The 17,955-nt window shown below is 36.2% G+C and overlaps 1 protein-coding gene across 2 annotated transcripts in view; it reads right to left on the bottom strand.

The window, feature by feature from the left end:
- Positions 1 to 8,029: 8,029 nt before the first annotated feature.
- LOC149011118 (FRIGIDA-like protein) overlaps positions 8,030 to 17,955 on the bottom strand; it is a 29,110-nt gene continuing 19,184 nt past the window's right edge. For both annotated transcript variants that reach the window (XM_089160610.1, XM_089160609.1), the window contains exon 4: positions 8,030 to 8,652. In XM_089160610.1, the coding sequence (XP_089016736.1) occupies positions 8,227 to 8,652 (426 nt within the window). In that variant the 3' untranslated portion in view covers positions 8,030 to 8,226. The remainder of the gene's footprint in view (positions 8,653 to 17,955) is intronic.

The following is a 17,955-nucleotide window of genomic DNA, read 5'->3' as shown; positions in this document are numbered from 1 at the left end:
GAGAACAAGAGTTGCACTGTTTTCAAATAAGGTGGAAAGTGATAACAGAGAATTTTTATTCTCAGCCTTTTCAGGAGTTAAATGCAAGTTAGCTTTCGTTGCAGAAGCTCTTGTTTTTCTGAATTTCAATTCCCTAGCAGACAGCGAGTTTATCAATAGTATGGCCTTATTGCAACAAGGTATGTCACCCACATGGATGTTGCTCAAAAATCACCTCTGTTAGAAGTTAAATACGATAAGAGGAGCACTTTATTGATAAATTGACCAGGTTAGGGGAATTCGTATAGAGCTGTAAATGAATAACTAAAATCCGCTTCTGAATCTGCATGCATACTCATGTAGGGGAATCCAAATTTGCCCAAAAACCAATGACAGCAAATACCCCTTTTTGAACTATTATTTAATTAAGTTACCTCGTTTTGATTTTCTTTGTAACTTGAGATAACATGATTATTTTTCTGTGTTTCGAAATATTATACTATCATACTACTCTATAAAAGAAAAACTTGAAATCATACTATCATAATCATACTATACTATACTACTGTATAAAAGGAAAACTTGAAAAAGTTGTGGTATGTATTTTGGTTGACTAAAATACCCCCTGAGTAGACATGTACCCGTTAACAAAACCCAAGAGCTACCAACTCCCACACAGGCACCACCCAAAATACCTCCCAGAATAGGTATGTACCTTTCCACACCCCATATGCAACAAAAACCCCACGCACATGACACCGAAAGGGTCTTAATCAAACCCAACTGATGGCATCCCAACCAAAATTAGTAATAAATCTTATTTGATTAATGAAAGTTATACTAAATCTCATCCAGAAACCCAAACGACATTTCAATGGACCAAAATATCCTTCACAAAGAACATCCGGTTTCCAAAAATTCAAACGTTGTCTCCGTATCATTTCAATAAAGCAAACTCACAAGCCAAGTCCGTATGAAACTCAACTGTGGTCTCCAAAGACCCAATGCAATGAACATGCTATCTAGAACCTTGTTGCTAAAAGAGCAAACCTGACGACAAAAATGAATGGAGATTCAGTTGCAGCGTTTTCTCCGACTACCTTCTCCTATGCGGTTGCAACATCAAGATTTGTCGAAAGAATGGAGAACCCTATTGTCATCTATGCGACACAAACCTAATGACAAAAATGAATGGGGATTTCAGTTGCAAGGTTTTCTCCAATTACCGTCTACCTATGCGGCCACAGAGAAACAATGAAGAACACTTTTGTCATCTATGCGACACTTTAGGCCCAAAAAAGGAGGGGAAAAAAAAAAGAAAAAAAAAAAGAAATGGAGCAATGCCCTCCATGTTCTCTGCAAGACCTAAGGAGTGGTACTACTAAGTTCAAGACCTAAGGAGTGCTTCTACTAAGAAAATATCTCCCCCCTAAGCCTTACATTTGTCTCTTAATTGGAATGATGAAATTCCCAGATCTACTCTAAGAATTCTTCATTACAAAATTATTATCAACTGCCAGTGAGGGGTCCTTCAGTTTCAAGAACCAAGTGTCCTTCTCTCCTCGGGTTAAAGAGTTGAGACTTGCCTCATTGCCTGTTGCTTATTGCCTACTCTCTTCCTCACAGTGCATAATCTTGATTCATCCTCTGGTTGCAGCAATTTTTTATCTGCTTATTTTAATGGCATTTTTCTATTTGCATCCAGAACCTTTACAAGTCCACCAAAAGCTACAGTTGATGCGGTGAAGTAGAGGATATCGATGCCTTTTATGGTTTTTCTAGAACACTTTGCCTCTACAATGGCTATACAAATGAAGTAACTTAAAATTTAAATTACTCTTTCTCTCTGTGTGCTTGTGTTGCTACTGTTTAGGTTTTACAATACGTTTTTGCATTCTTGTTTGTTTGCTTAAATATAGGAGAGGATTGATGAAGAGGAGGAGAGAATTTTGGAAGCTTTTATGTCAAAAGACGCATGCCCACGAAGATGTTTAATTGGAGATCAAGGAGTGAGGGTTGAGGCTTGGGAATAACTTTTCATCAATGCCGAATAGTTGGCAGGTCCAGGAAAATGGGTTACCAGCTTTGTCTAACATCTCGGTTGATAACATGGGAAGTAGATTGATATCGATTTCTTTCTTAGTCGTTTGTGGGAATTCCAATAAAATGTTGTCAAATTATGGTGTTGTCCATTACTGGGAAGCTTTATGTTGCTTTATCTTGGTTTATCTCTGGTTGGAATGAATTCCGATGTCTTGATTGCTTTAGATGTACTATATATGTTTGGTATTATGGATTATTGTTGCAATGCGTCTTTAGTATATGCTTCTAATGCCAAAGTTGTTGAATGCCAGCTACATTACTGTCTTGTTTTGCCAATTGTCTCCATTTAAAATATAACTTAAGAGCTTCTCTCACTACAAAAAAAATTGCCTTTAGTGGCGGTTTTTTCCGCCACTAGAAGTCCCAAAAACCGCCACCAATTAAATGATGGCGGTTTTTTAAACCACCACAAATCCGCCACGAAATGTGCTGCAGCCATTTAATAGTGGCGGTTTTCGGTACCGCGCGTGTAACGTGCAAATAGTGGCGGTTTAATAAAACCGCCACTAATCATATATACACCGACGGATATTACCGCCGCTAATTATGTTTTGCGGATAGAAAATAAGGCCATTTAGTGGCGGTAAATAGAAAACCGCCACCAATTGTGTCAAATTTAGTGTCGTTTAAAATAGAACCGCCACGAATGATGGGCTATTCCACAAAATGTGTTCGAATTTGTATTGTGTTTACTCTTTATTTCCCTCTAATTAGTGGCGGTTTTATTTTACCGCCACCAATTAGATTAATTTTTTTTAAAAAAAAAGTTCCCCTGTATTTGCTATTATTACATTTATTCCTAAAAGATAATACAAATACATGAATACAAAGAAAATTCAAAAAAGCTAAAAGTATTCAAAGAACACAATTTAAGAAAAATAATACAATACTTATTAATCAAGTCAACTTGTATACAAATATACAAAAACTACATGTAGTACTCTACTTGAAGAAAAAAACGACACAAATTTGGCACTTGGGTGATCTAAACGTCGCACTCCTTTCTTCCTAACCTGCAATAAGAACACACGCTATATATATGTAGAGATGATTTATGAAAATAGAAATGCTTTAGCATAGAAACAATGTATAGCTATTACCATGTGCGTGGAAGAACAAGAACCATATAGCAAAAGTACAAACCCAGAGGCTGAAAAACAATCAAAGGATTTAAAGCCTAGTAAGATAAACACATGGATCCTATGTATATATCACCAGAGAGTGGATCTAGAAACTCAGGCCTAAAATGCCTTCTCACCTGAAAAACTTTAAGGAAGAAGAAGGAGAAAACCTATCTCAGTCGCAAGGGTCTCTTGCACATTCCTCAAGCCAATTAAGGCAACTCAAGACATTATTAATCAAAGTTGTAATACTGCTGAGCATCCCTACATGGTATATAAAGAGATCAAAATAAAGTCCTACGAAAACTAAACTGAAAATTAGATTGCAATCAAGACTGGAGTACTTGCACCTTCAAGTGAATTTAAAAACCTCACAAAGCAACATTTCTACTTGAACTAGGAGTAGAAAACAAAGCGACTAATTGTGCTATCTTGTCCCCGGATTTGGAGAACTCAACCAAAGTAGTCTGGTTTGATACACTCATGAACCTGAACAATATAGGAATAGTAGTGGTTGAACAATCTTCACCATTTTTAAAGGGATTAATGGGTTTGCTTATTTGACTTACAAATCTTTGCTCCTTCATGTCTAATAGCTACATTTGAGAAAACCTTGGTCTAGTTTGGCCTAGCAAAGTGTGTAGTACCTGTGAACATTAACATCATAAACAAGACAAACATAAGAGAAACTTAAATAGACTAGAATATCTATCTCTATAGACTATGAAATAACTAAACTAAAATTTAAAGGTATAATATGAACTTCTCAAGATCCTATATGAACTCACAAGTGAAAAAGAGTTGTTAGATTGGAAAGTTTAGGTAGAATCCTCCCAAAACTGAATTGTTGTTTAGGTGGCTGCAAAAAGATTACAAATATTACAAATGACCAGATTAACCACATTGAAAGTACTTAGAAGTCCTTTCAAACAAGAGATGACCATTGGTTCTAAAAGGCACTCAAAGATGCCTAATTTCTTTTAACTTTGAGAATGATTTAGGTATTGGTCCTGATAATTGATTCTCATCTACTTGGAGCCTATTTAATTGAGAAAGAAATCCAATCTCAGCTGGTAAGGCACCTAAGATCATCAAGGCATTCCAGTGCATGGTCCAGTCTCATCTCACCCTCCCAAGTAAGTAACATATAATCCCCACCCCACCTATGCTGTCCACAGCCTTCCCATTCCCTCCCACTTTTGCCATAGCATTCCCCAGCCCTTTCCTTCTTACCTAAATCAACCCCAACCTAGTCGCAATTCACCCTAGCATCTTCCCTTCCTAATTCTGCAACTTCAGCCCCTCTCCCTCATCAATCATAGGTCATCCCCTTCCTCCTCTGTTTTTGCGCAAGCAGCAGCACCTCTCCTTAATTAAGCCCACCTCACCAGCCCTTCTTAAACCCTTGTCTCCTTCCCTAGAGTTGCACCTAGCCATAGAATAGAAACCCCAAGTCAATTGCCCCATTCCACCTTGTTTTCAAATAAAGGGTGACTACAATTAATAAAGATTCTCAAGAAGAAGCCATTGTGGATGATAATCGGATCAAAATTTTGGAATTAAAGTTGGTGACCAAATGTTTACTTTAGAAAGTTGCATTTAATGACAGGAAGCATCAAGGTGTGAGATGTCCAAGTGATCATCCGCTTTAAACTTGATAAAACTCAGCTACTCTTTCTAAAAGTAATTTAAATCTTCCAACCAATTTTAGCTTTTCTCTCTCTGCAGGTTGCTCAAACTCCCTGACAGGGTTGGACAATCTGATGACTAGAATCTAATGAATTATGTATATCCTCTTTTTTTCGGTGAATCATATAGGGGCATTCATATCATCTTATGATATATTTTCCTATGTTACCTAGACATAATCTTCCAAGTGTGAGAAAGACTCTATTGCATTCTCATTGTTTTCTATGCTATCACAACCATATGGCTCATTACCTGAAAGGCTGAAATATCCTAGCTATGTGTATGAGGAACATATTTAGAACACCAAATATAGGCTACATGTGTGTGTAATTGGTATTGAGGTAGCCTGAATCATTTTATACGACATTTTAAATTTTATCCTAAATTGTGTTGTGATTGATTCTATTGTCACTCTTTTAGAGTCAAGAATTTCAAATATCTTTACCAAAAAAAAAAAAATCACGCTAGAAGTGCTTTGGTGATGCCATCATATAGTAAGTTGTCCTAGATTCTTGAAGTGATGGTCTCCAACGTTATCCCTGTCATTGATGCATAAAACTCTGAGCCTGGAAATATAAATAAAATATGAACCTGAATTCTATAAAATATGAAATTGAATTCCATTTGGAGTTATCCCAAATGGTGTTTCTAAATTTCTTTTTGGAGTTATCCTAGAGAGTGTTTCTGCTGGAGCTATTTCAAGTAAGTAGAATGGTATGCTAGTCTTCTTTTACATGGTTTGATAGGTAAGGTTAATTGGATCTCTATATTATACTTTGTTCATCAATCATCTAAATATTGTCGCTCCACACTTTTTCACTTTGTTTCTTTGAAATGAAGATATAGAATGATCAAAGAATCTAAATTTTTGTTTCCTTCCAAGCATCTCTGTTTGTGCAATTTGTGTGGAGTCTTCCTCGTTTCTTAGTCCATTTGTAATTCTCCAAGAAAAGGGAGCATACAGGTCATCATGTTGTAAAGAAAAACGAAACAAGAAATTAAAATCCGTTCTCTTCTTCTGCCCTTTTTCCTTTCTTTCTGACTCATCTTTACTAAATTTTTTTGTTTCATCGATGGTATTCTTCATTTTATATCTTTTTAATTTAATGAGTCCAATATTGACAAATGATAGGATTGCTAGCATTAGGAATGGATTGTTAGCTTGAATATCATATTTGCTATTCAACACAAAACTTTGTAAGTAAAACATTCTATATAAGGATTTCTTAGGTTTTAAAGCCGAAAATTGTTATACGCTGAAAAGAGCCTTGTCAAAAATGGACACCACAGAAAATAAAACATCTATTACTATAGACATCAACTAATGACCGTGAAGTTTAAAATAAAAAGCCATTTATAATATTGATATTTAGTAAAATAATGTCATTTCATCAGGTTGTATAATATTGATATTTAGTAAAATTAATGTCCTTTCATCCTTTTTTTCTGCATTTAACATTTATACATTTCTTTAATAGACATTTTTTCCTTCTTTTTTTTTTTTTTTTTTTTTTACTTTTACATATATATCTACACATGCAAATGCACAAACGAGTTTTGCTAGTAAATCTAAAATAAAATCAATTGTGAAAAGTTTAAAAATGAAAATATCAAAGACTAAGGGCTATTTTTATGTCAATTCTCATTCTCAATTTCGTTTGGCATCTAGTGTTAATCTTATTTTTAGTTTAAAAAAAAAATATAAAAAAATTCTCAATAATCTTATTTTAATTTAAAAGAAATAGAAAAAATCCCAAAATCCATAATATACATATAGTGGAATATATATATGAGAAATTCATTCTCTTCAATTATGCACAAGTCTCTTAAATTTCCAAGTGTAAAGTGAGGGTATAATTGTCAAAAGCTCTTGGGTTTCTAAATTTTCAACTCCTTCGCAGACAGCCGAGTTTAACAATAGGATAGCCTCATTGCAACAAGATGTGTCAGCCACATGGACCTGGCTCAAAAAATCATCTCTATTGAAAGGGCACTTTATTGATAAATTTGATCAGAAACAACTAAAATCCGCTTGTGAATCTGCATTCATACCCAATTAGGGAACCCATTTTTGTCTGCAAACTAATAATGGTCCTTTTTTTTGTGGTCACCTTGCCACCATCTGTACTGGTTGTATGGTTCTGACATTGTTTGAGAAAATCGAAGTCAGAAGATTTCTTGCCCTTTCTATCTGGTTGTTTGTTGGAGAAAAAGAAAATGGTATCTACCTTTGGCTAGGAGGGCCATAGATAATTTCTGTGAGGATGAATGGCGTGATGCAGTGCCTCAAGAATCAGGCCTCTATATTATTTCTGCTCTGTAAGAAATGCATTTTCTTCTTCCAACACAAAGAAAAACGGTTGTGAAATCAATGAAGTGTAGCAGAGACCCTAGTAGTTTGAAAAGCTTTGCATAGAGAGTGATAATCTAGTGATAGTTCAACTTCACCAAAGGAAAGGTGCAGTTCCAAAAGCAATGGCCACCACATTGCACAGGGCAATAGCAACGTGGGGAAGGATCCACAAAATACATTACAGTAAGAACCATTAAATGCATGGAGTTATTTGAGTTCATGCCCAGAATCAGTAGCAGCACTAGCCAAGAGGAATAGGAAGAGGAAGGGGAGCCCTAATCCCTTTCCCCTCTTTCGAACCTACCCTCTCCAACCTATCAATAAATACTCGAAAAGCACATAACAGACAGCAGTAAATAGGCAAGAGCACGCATGCAAGCATCAAGGCACTGTATTTTCACCTTCCATGGGTTGAGGCAGTCATTTCAAGTCCACCTATGTCTAAATGTAGGAGCAAAACACACAAATAATCTTCTCTTTCTCACCCAAAGGTTTAAGGCAATATAACACTACTTGGTCCCCCTGCACCAGTGGGGAGCCGATTGAAGCATTCACAGGGGCATCAACTTTTTCTTGTGGTCATACTTGATGCTTATGCTATAAAACCCACCCGACCGGTAGAACACTACCGGGATGTTTTTATGTAAATGAAAAGGTGTGTTAACCACCCACCTCAATATGGTTAAACCAACCTCTCCTCCTTACAATGGAATATAAAGAAACAAAAGCTCGTTCCTAAATCATCACAAAACTTTGGTGCAGAATCAGAGGATAGAGAATCCCAGAAAAAGAAAGGCAATGGAATTGTCAAGGGGAAAACGTTGGGAAACAAAATATCAGATACAGTCAAATATATTAAAGACAATTTTTCATTAACATTTATATTTAGTACATACAAACACCAAGATAGGAGCTCCAAAGGGTTAAAGCCTAACAGTTAAATAAGGAGAGGATCATAATCAGCTTGATTACCTTTGTCTGCTAGTGTAAATATTGGGCCTGGTACTGATACCCACCGTTCCCAAAGAAGTTGTTGCCATGGGCGCCAGGAGACAGGTTGTAAGCAGCAGGACTCAGAAGTGGTGCTCCATGGCTGTCAGTTGGTCCAGGGTAAATATATGGCCTGTCATACATGTATGGAGGAAACCTGTCAGGTGCTCCTCTTGTATAGAAGCTCTTGTCAGGAATGTTAGTCACTCGGGGTCCATAACCCCCACCATTTGCACGGGGTCTCTTGGACTGAGGCTTTGCAGCTTCTGCAACCCTTTTTTTATCAGCCTTCGCTTTCTCCAGCTGAAGCACCCGCTTCTGGACTGGATCCAAAGGATACTGCTCCTCAAGCTTGTGATCCTCAATGCATTTAACCACGGCCTTGAGGGCAGCCAGTTCTCGCTCGTTCACCTCATTCTGAAACACAGGAATCTCGTTAGATGATATCTGATATCTGATATCACTATAATCGTTATCCACCCTCTGCTTACTAGCTTGTGTATAATAGTTGACAGCTACCTCAGACCAATAATCCTTAACAATGAAAACCTATTGGTAGAATACCAATTAAAAAAGGTAGCCAAATCAGAACCATCAATGTGAACAGGAAACATCACCATCAGTGACAGAAGCACACCATATGTTTAGTACTTGATACTCCATTTCATAAATGGTCCACCAATTCTCTAAATGAAAATTTTAAGAAATAACTATTTTACCCCTTGCATTGATCACCACGCTCTTTAATGTCCAACTAAAGAAAGTCCAAATATATAATGCTAGTCAAGAAGAAAAATTTTAATAATCACCCTTCTTTCAACATGGGCTTATCAAATGGGAAAGCAATTGCACAATAACAGATTTCAGGTTTCATATTGAGAGAATCTCTCTTTCTTTACTGCAATAAATGATGAATCACACACTACTTTTTGCCAGCTCATTGGTATGTTCAACTTTGAGACAGTACCTGGACCACATGAAGTTTAAGAACTCATGACATCATGCAAGATTGCAGGATATCTCATTTTTCTGAGAAGGTGACACGAGATGTTATGCCCTGAGAAGGTGACACGAGATGTTATGCAAGTCATAAGGTTTGCAATGACTCAATTGACATTCCAAGATCCCAGTTCAACTTAAAACATAAAAAGGGCTCAACTCGATTCGAGACAAGAAATATCACTAGAACTCAATTGAGTTGGAGTATTTTGGTGCTGGAAGCTCACTTCTTGGTGTTTCTCGTCAATATTCGTCGTAGTTGGCCTCATAGTGCATTTGCACCAAACCACAAATCTATTTCCATTGTTGATTGAAGTTGTTTTACATGAAATGTAAGATTTGATTACAACTTATTACTAATTTATGTGTAAAATAAGGATTAGACTATTAGTTCATCGTGGCAGTGAAAACTTACAGTCCAAAATCATGCCCAATTGGACTCTTTTTTTATTTTTATAAAGCTGATGTGCTCAAAGGAATTATTTAGATTCAAACCCATTCCCCACTAGTAACCCACGAAGATTGTCAATCAAGGTGGCCAAAAAGAGAATCTAACCGAGGGCTATTGATAAGCCCCTGGTATCACGAGTCTACACTCGACAGGGAAAGCAAATCCCTAAATTCTAGGAAAGCAAATCCCTAAATTCTAGGGAAGGAAACGATTGGCAGATTTGAAGAGTCGTATTGCATTCAGGTTAGAGTCATATTACATTCAGGTTACTTTTGAAGAGTCCTATTCCAATTCAAGTTACTTTTGAAGAGTCCTATTCGAATTGGGATGATTCTGTTAATTAATATTGTAGGAACGTAATTGCTATAAATAAGGGGAAGGAAGAGTAGAAGAGACATGTTTTGGGAGTTAATTGGGAAGTTGAGTGAGAGTTCTTGCTCTGGGGTAGCCGTAGGATTCACCTACTGCTAGTAGAGTGTTTTGTTTGAGATTCTTTTGATTATATTGGAGATAGCTATTATCGTGGTGTGATAATTTTTCCATTACTCTTCTGTTGATATCGGGTCGTATCAGCTTTTCCCCAACTTGATTTCCTAAAGGAGTGAGTCAACCAATGAGATCAAGATCCTGAACTATGACCACATTACTGTTCATGCTTAGTTTAAAACAACTCAGCCTTATCCCAACTAAATGCGGTTGGCTACATGGCAATCAACTTGATTTGAGATCATACTTGATACAAAACCCAAGCCAAGTGTCTTTTCTCATCAGTTCTCCTAAGGTTATTTTTAAGTCTACCTTTGACTCTTTCAGTTGGTACATTATGGATCACAACACTCCTCCGTACCAAAGCACCCAAAGGCCTCTGCTGAAAATGGCTATGGTACCTCTAAACAACTTATTCATAGTTCAACAGCCTTTATATCTTCTTGTTTTGCCACTCACCCATCTTAACATGCTCATCTCCCTAATACTGAGTTACCCTATATAATGCTATTTAACTTCCCAACAACATTCTAAACCATACATTTCAGCCAGTTTGAACGTCTGTCCTATAAAATTCCTCTTTAAGTTTTAAAGGAATACCCCACCCACATAAATGAAGGTTATCTATATAATGCTTCTTTATTTATGATTAAGCCAAGATACCTAAAATTATTGCTTTGCAGAATCTCACCCTAATCAATTATTACCAGCTCATTATCTGTCTCAGTGTAACCACGGTTACACATCATATGCTTTGTCTTCGTTCTGCTTAGCTTAAAATCTTTGGAATCCAGGGTAGATCTCCATAACTCTAATTTGGGAGTTGATCCCTGCTTTTGTTTCATGTACTAAAACAAGATCGTCAGCACAAAACATACACAAAAGAACTGCATCTAGAACATCTCTTGTAAATCATTCATCATAGGCGCAAACGAATAAGGGCTTGAAATGGATCCTTAGTTTAACCCAATAGAAGAAATTGGGATTCACCAACTTGGAACCCCCCCCCCCAATTGTTCTTACACTTGCCACCACAATATTATAAATATCTTTAACAACATCCGCATTTTATCTGAATCACTTCCCCTTTTCTAACACATGCAGCTTTACTATGTCTATGTATTTACTAGTAAGGCAATGGTTGGCTCCCTTATGACCAACTGGTCACAGGTTCAAATCTGGTAAACAGCCTCTCTAGAGACTATCATAAGTTTTCCTATACCAATAAAGGCCATATGGAGATCCTTGTCACAATCTCCATACCTTTCTATAAGTCTCCCAATTACATAAAAAACCTGTTTAGCATAAACCAAATTGGAACTCTGTAATGATAATTTTTTCTAAAGGGGATTCAATAACCCTCATGATTTCATAGTATGACTCATTATTTTATACCTCTACAAGTAATATATTATAAATGTCACTGTTGTTCTTTGAAAATTAGAACCACAAAGCTTCACTTCCATTTGTCTTGCATTTTCCTGTGCTCTTGATTTATTAAGCAGCTCAGTTAGCCAAGATAAACTAGACTGCTAAATTCTTCCACACTTCTATTGGGATCTCATTTAGGCCTTGTCCCTTGCCTACTTTCATACCCCTTGAAGCTTCTTAATAATTCAGACATCCTATTTCTTCATACATATCTACAATATGTTGTAGCTTAATGGATAATGTAGTCTTCGGAAACACCATTACTCAAACTGTGTTCAATTATTAGTCTGCAGAAACCACCATACCATCTCTTCTTGATGTCCTCATTTTACTGATTTTTATCTTCACTTTTAGTACATCGACCATGGTTGAAATATCTACTATCCTATCACTTCATTTTGCCTTTCTTATAGATAGCTTTTTCATCTGCCTTTGTGCTTAAAAACTACCATAGAGAATTCTAATACTTCTATGAAAGGTAAAAATTCGATCGAAATGAACATTTCGACCTTGGAAAAGGTCGAAATTTCGAGGTTTTGACCGAAACTGGATACTTTTTTCCTGATTCTTGAAAACTCAATTTCGAGCCTCAAATGCACTCAAATTGATTTGGATTTTTGCATACTAGCTATTTCAAGCATAATAAACACTATAAAACTACTATTTTATTAAAAAACTACTGAAAATGTAACATCCAACATTCAAAGTAATCAAGTATATAGTACATGAATCAAAGAATAAGCTGGAATGTTATTACTTACAAGTCTATTCTATTCAACACCATCACAACAATATGGTGTCTCAACTCTCACATACATTCATTTGAAGCTTATACATGTACTATACATAAACATTTTTAACAATATACATAATTTAGTAAATAATTTTTAATAACAGAAAAATAAAAAAATAGTAGGAAGAATCAAAAAATAATTTTGACACTACAAATTCATAGATCATCACTCTAAAGTAAACATATATAAATTTGGAAACAATCTAACATGATTTAAGGCACAAATGAAACAAAAATAAAAAAATGAGGAAGTTGGTTACTCACCTTGCAAGATTTGAGAAAATGCACAAATGGAGGAGCAAATCAAGTGTTTGAAGGAAATGGAATACTAAAAATTAGGTGTAGAATGGGATGAAAGCAAGAGAAATCAGCAAAAATTGCAAAATGAGGTCGAAATAGCTCTGGCGATATGGCTCGAAATCTCGAAACAGCGTCAAAATGGCGAAACAGGGTCGATCTTGGGTATTTTATAAGCTGCGAAAGTGTCGTTTCGGCCCGATATGGTATCAGGTCGAAATTTCAGTCGATACGAAACGATATGGATACTTTTCGTGCCTAATACTATATTTCGTTTCGAGTTGGATTTTTGTAGGCATTTCAACCATTTCGATCAAATTTTCTTCCATGCTTCTATGTATTATTAGTCAAGACCAATTTTACTAAGCCCGCTTTTTCATCTTCCCTTTCAAAGATTCTCATACTTCTATTTATTATTTGTCCAATTTTACTAAGCCAGAATATTTCGGGAAGCATTTCAAGATTTTAATGCATCCAGGTCGCAAAAAAGAGCAAACTTCACCACCAGAGGCAGTGACATGCTCAGAATTTTGAAATCTTGGAAATGACTAGCTGTGGGGCCTCAACTATAAAGAGGTTTTTTGGGGCATCACTTTGGCAGGGGCTTTTTGGTGATTTTTTTGGGTTTAAGGGTTTCCTTCTATTTTATAATAAATAATTGTAACCTTGTTTTAAGGCAGAACACGAACATAGGGCTGTACTACCTCTCTTCATCTTCCTCATAGTGAAAACCAACATTGTTGTGGACGTATCCTTCGGGCGAACCACATAAAATCCCAGTGTTGTGCAATTGTTCTCCTTAGTTTTTACATTATTTGTGAAGCTTTGCTAGCATTGTGCCATTGCTTTCCCACAACCTTAATAGCTTTATTTCTGCTGGCAGATTCCCATACCCTTGTAAATCCTCCACAAATGTCCATTGTCATGTATTTAAACTGCCTTTCACAGTCTTAGTGGCTGCTTGAACATCATTTTCTTTTGATCTAACAAAATAACACATTCCTTTTGATTCACCTAGGACATCTTCAGGGACCTCTTAAGTACAAGTAGCCATCTCATTTAACATTGTATTAATCATGGAAGAAAATTCGATCGAAATGGTCGAAATTTCGATAGAAATGCCTGCAAAAATCCAACTCGAAACGAAATATAGTAGTAGGCACGAAAAGTATCCATATCGTTTCGTATCGACCGAAATTTCGGTCGATACGAGTCGATATTTCGACCCGATACCATATCGGGCCGAAACGACACTTGCGCAGCTTATAAAATACCCAAAATCGACCCTATTTGGCCATTTTGACGCTGTTTCGAGATTTCGAGCCATATCGCCATAGCTATTTCGACCTCATTTTGCAATTTTTGCTGATTTCTCTTGCTTTCATCCCATTCTACACCTAATTTCTAGTATTCCATTTCCTTCAAACACTTGATTTGCTCCTCCATTTGGGCATTTTCTCAAATCTTGCAAGGTGAGTAACCAACTTCCTCATTTTTTTATTTTTGTTTCATTTGTGCCTTAAATCATGTTAGATTGCTTCCAAATTTATATATGTTTACTTTAGAGTGATGATCTATGAATTTGTAGTGTCAAAATTATTTTTTGATTCTTCCTACTATTTTTTTATTTTTCTGTTATTAAAAATCATTTACTAAATTATGTATATTGTTAAAAATGTTTATGTATAGTACATGTATAAGCTTCAAATGAATGTATGTGAGAGTTGAGACACCATATTGTTGTGATGGTGTTGAATAGAATAGACTTGTAAGTAATAACATTCCAGCTTCTTCTTTGATTCATGTACTATATACTTGATTACTTGGAATGTTGGATGTTACATTTTCAGTAGTTTTTTAGTAAACTAGTAGTTTTATAGTGTTTATTATGCTTGAAATAGCTAGTATGCAAAAATCCAAATCAATTTGAGTGCATTTGAGGCTCGAAATTGAGTTTTCAAGAATCAGGAAAAAAGTATCCAGTTTAGGTCGAAATTTCGACCAAAACCTCGAAATTTCGACCTTTTCCAAGGTCGAAATGTTCATTTCGATCGAATTTTTTACCTTGGTATTAATGTCTCCCTCAAAATCCCACTTTCCTTGTTTGACCACTTTGTTTAAAAGTATTCCCTTTTAAATTCACTTCCTTATCCTAGGGTAAATAAGCTCACATTTCTTACAATTTCATGTACTGAGGCGCAAATGTGTAACCAGTAGTCTATATTATGCAGTTAGGCTCTCAAATAATATCACCTTACAGTCCTACAAGAATCTACTTCTAGCTAGAAAGGTATCTACTTAACTGCTAAGACCTCCACTTTAGAAGGTAAACAAATGCACTTGTCCTGTTCTAAGTATTTACAATGGATAAAACAAAAGCCACTGAAAAATCTAAAATTGAGATCTTTCCCAACATTTCCATTTAGATCACACCCTATAATAATCTTTCTCCTAGGACGAAAGACTTGATTAATCCACCCACATGTTCCCAAAGTATAACACACTACTTTCACCGAATACTGCTTGAGAAGTTTCAGCACTAAGCATATTTCAACCACTTTCTCCTACAGAAGCATATCAGATATAATCCTCTCCAAATCTATTGTTGAGGGCAATTTGGGAAAAGAAAAAGAGACTCGAGATTTAGCGCTAAACTCGAGTCTCTTTTTCATTTTCCCAAATTGAGCTGAGGTTTTTTAGTTTAGAGTCCTCATTGGACTCTTTATTCTCTGTTTGTGTTCGATTGTAACTACTACACCTATGCTATAAATATAGAGAGTTTTCACTGAGAGTTACTCAATTGATTGAGGCTCCTCTCATTCTCAATCTTCTTCTTCTTCTTTATCTGATTTCTGCAGTTCTTTCCTTAGATTCTTCATTTCAATATCTTTTTCTTTATACTTTTATACTATAATTTACATGGTATCAGAGCCGGATCCAAAAATTAAGGGGAGGCAGCACCTTACGCTGAACTCTCTTTGATGTTTAAATCAAAGATTTGAAGCAGCTTCTCACGCTGCATCTATGCGAATTTTTTGGCTGAAGAATAGATGAGTTTGATTGTTGGTGAAGAGGCACAACTCTTGGCAATCTTTCGATAGAGGTTAGTACCTTTTCTCGGTTCATTTGCATTGCTGTTGTTGCTGGAATTGTGCCAGAAGTTTCTTTTTTTTCCCAGGTGGAGAGTTCTTTGCAACTTCGCGGAGAAGTGCCCTCGATTTGGTGAAGATAGGGTGTGTTGATCAGATTATTTGGCTTACTTTGTTGGTTTAAACCAACCAGTTCAGTCTGCTATTGATTCTATTGGTTCAGACCTGATTCTAAGTTCGCAGGGGCTGTTTTGAAAATTCATATAGTTTCAGGGATTTGTTCGTAAATCCAGATTTTATTAGCAGTTTTTTGTAAATTCAAATAGTTTTAGGGAACTATTTGTAAATTGAATAGTTCCAGGGAACTATTTGCAAATTCTATTGGTTGCAATCAAGGTATATTTTGTCTGTATAGGAAAAAGATTAAATCATCATGTCTGAACCTAAGAGTTCTATTACTGAAATCATGACATCCACGTCCCATCGTATTTCTGAACAAAAACTGGAAGGGGCTACTAATTTTTACAGTGGAAAAAGATTGTTCAGATTGTTTTGACTAGTCATGGACAACAAGACCATCTTACTAAATCCAATGGGAATGATACATGGAAGACTGTAGATACCCAAATTTTAGGGCAGATGTTAAACTCTATGGAGAGAAATATTGTTGACTTAGTTACACATATATTGTATTCTGGCCATAATAATCTTTCTTGTGCCTATGAGGTTTCACAAGAATTCTATAGGGCTGATAGGAAGGGGAGACTGTAGATACCCTTTTCTCTTGTTCATTCTGATGTGTGGGGACCATGTCGTATTACTTCTACTTTGGGTTTTCATTATTTTGTTACTTTTGTTGATGATTATTCAAGAGTCACTTTGATATATTTAATGAAAAATCGTTATAAATTATTTAGTATCCTTTTTGATTTTGTGAATGAAATTCGTACACAATTTGGCATCATTGTCAAAATCCTTCGAAGTGATAATGAAAAAGAATATTTCTTTGGTCCTTTTAATACTTTTATGGCATCACATGGCATTCTTCATCAATCTTCTAATGTCGACACCCCACAACATAATGGTGTGGCAGAACGGAAAAATCGCCATTTAATGTAGGTTACCCACTGTTTATTGTTTGAAATATGGGTCCCTAAATCTTTTTGGGTTGTTTCTGTCCTAACTGCTTGTCATCTCATTAGCTGAATGCCCTCGTCTGTTTTGAAAGGAGGTGTCCCGTATTCCTTGATTTTTCCTAATAGTCCTTTGCATGCATACCACCCCACATCTTTGGGAGTGTCTGTTTTAATCGAGATCACCAACCTAGGTTGTCTAAACTTGACCCAAAAGCCCTTAAATGTATGTTCGTTGGGTACTCACGCACTCAAAAGGAGTATCGTTGTTATTTATTTGACCTTTGAAAATATTTTATTACTGTTGATGTTTCATTCTTTGAGTCTGTTCCTTATTCTTCTGACACTATGCATATCTCTTCTATGGATGTGGATCTCCCTGTTATCATTTCCTCTCCAATTACAAATAAGCCACCACTTACACTTGTCCACACGAAAATCATGGTTGTGTATCCAAGACGTCCGACGACATCTACAATCCCTCCTGCTCCTGCGGCTCCTCTACCTTCGCCTCCTCCTATTGTGGATATTGTGGTAAGTCCCTCTATTTCTAACCTTGATGTACCGATTGCTCTTCGTAAAAGAACTCGGAGTTGTGCTCAGTATCACGTTTCTAACTTTGGTTCATACACTAATATTTCTCCCATTTTACATGCATGTTTATTTGCCATTGAATCTCATCATGTTCCTAAGAATTTGTTTGAAGCCTTGTCAAGCCCTAGGTGGATGACAACAATGACTGAGGAGTTGGCAGCCCTAGAGGAAAATCATACTTGGGACCTTGTTCTTCTGCCATCTAGTAAAACTACTATTGGATGTCACTGGGTGTTTGCAGTGAAAGTAAACCATGATAGTACACTTGCTAGATTGAAGGCTAGACTTGTAGTAAAAGGGTATGCTCAAGTTTATGGTGTGGACTATTTAGATATTTTTTTCTCCTATTGAAAAGCTTACGTTTATTCGGATCCTAATTTCTTTAGCTGCTACATATCATTGGCCCCTATTCCAGCTAGATGTGAAGAATGCTTTCCTCAACGGGGA

The sequence above is a fragment of the Hakea prostrata genome, chromosome 7 (genome assembly GCF_041222555.1).
Source record: "Hakea prostrata isolate BN-2017 chromosome 7, UWA_Hpros_2, whole genome shotgun sequence".
Classification (NCBI taxonomy): domain Eukaryota; kingdom Viridiplantae; phylum Streptophyta; class Magnoliopsida; order Proteales; family Proteaceae; genus Hakea; species Hakea prostrata.
The sequence above is the reverse complement of the archived record's forward strand: the minus strand, read 5'-3'. Positions and strand labels throughout refer to the sequence as shown.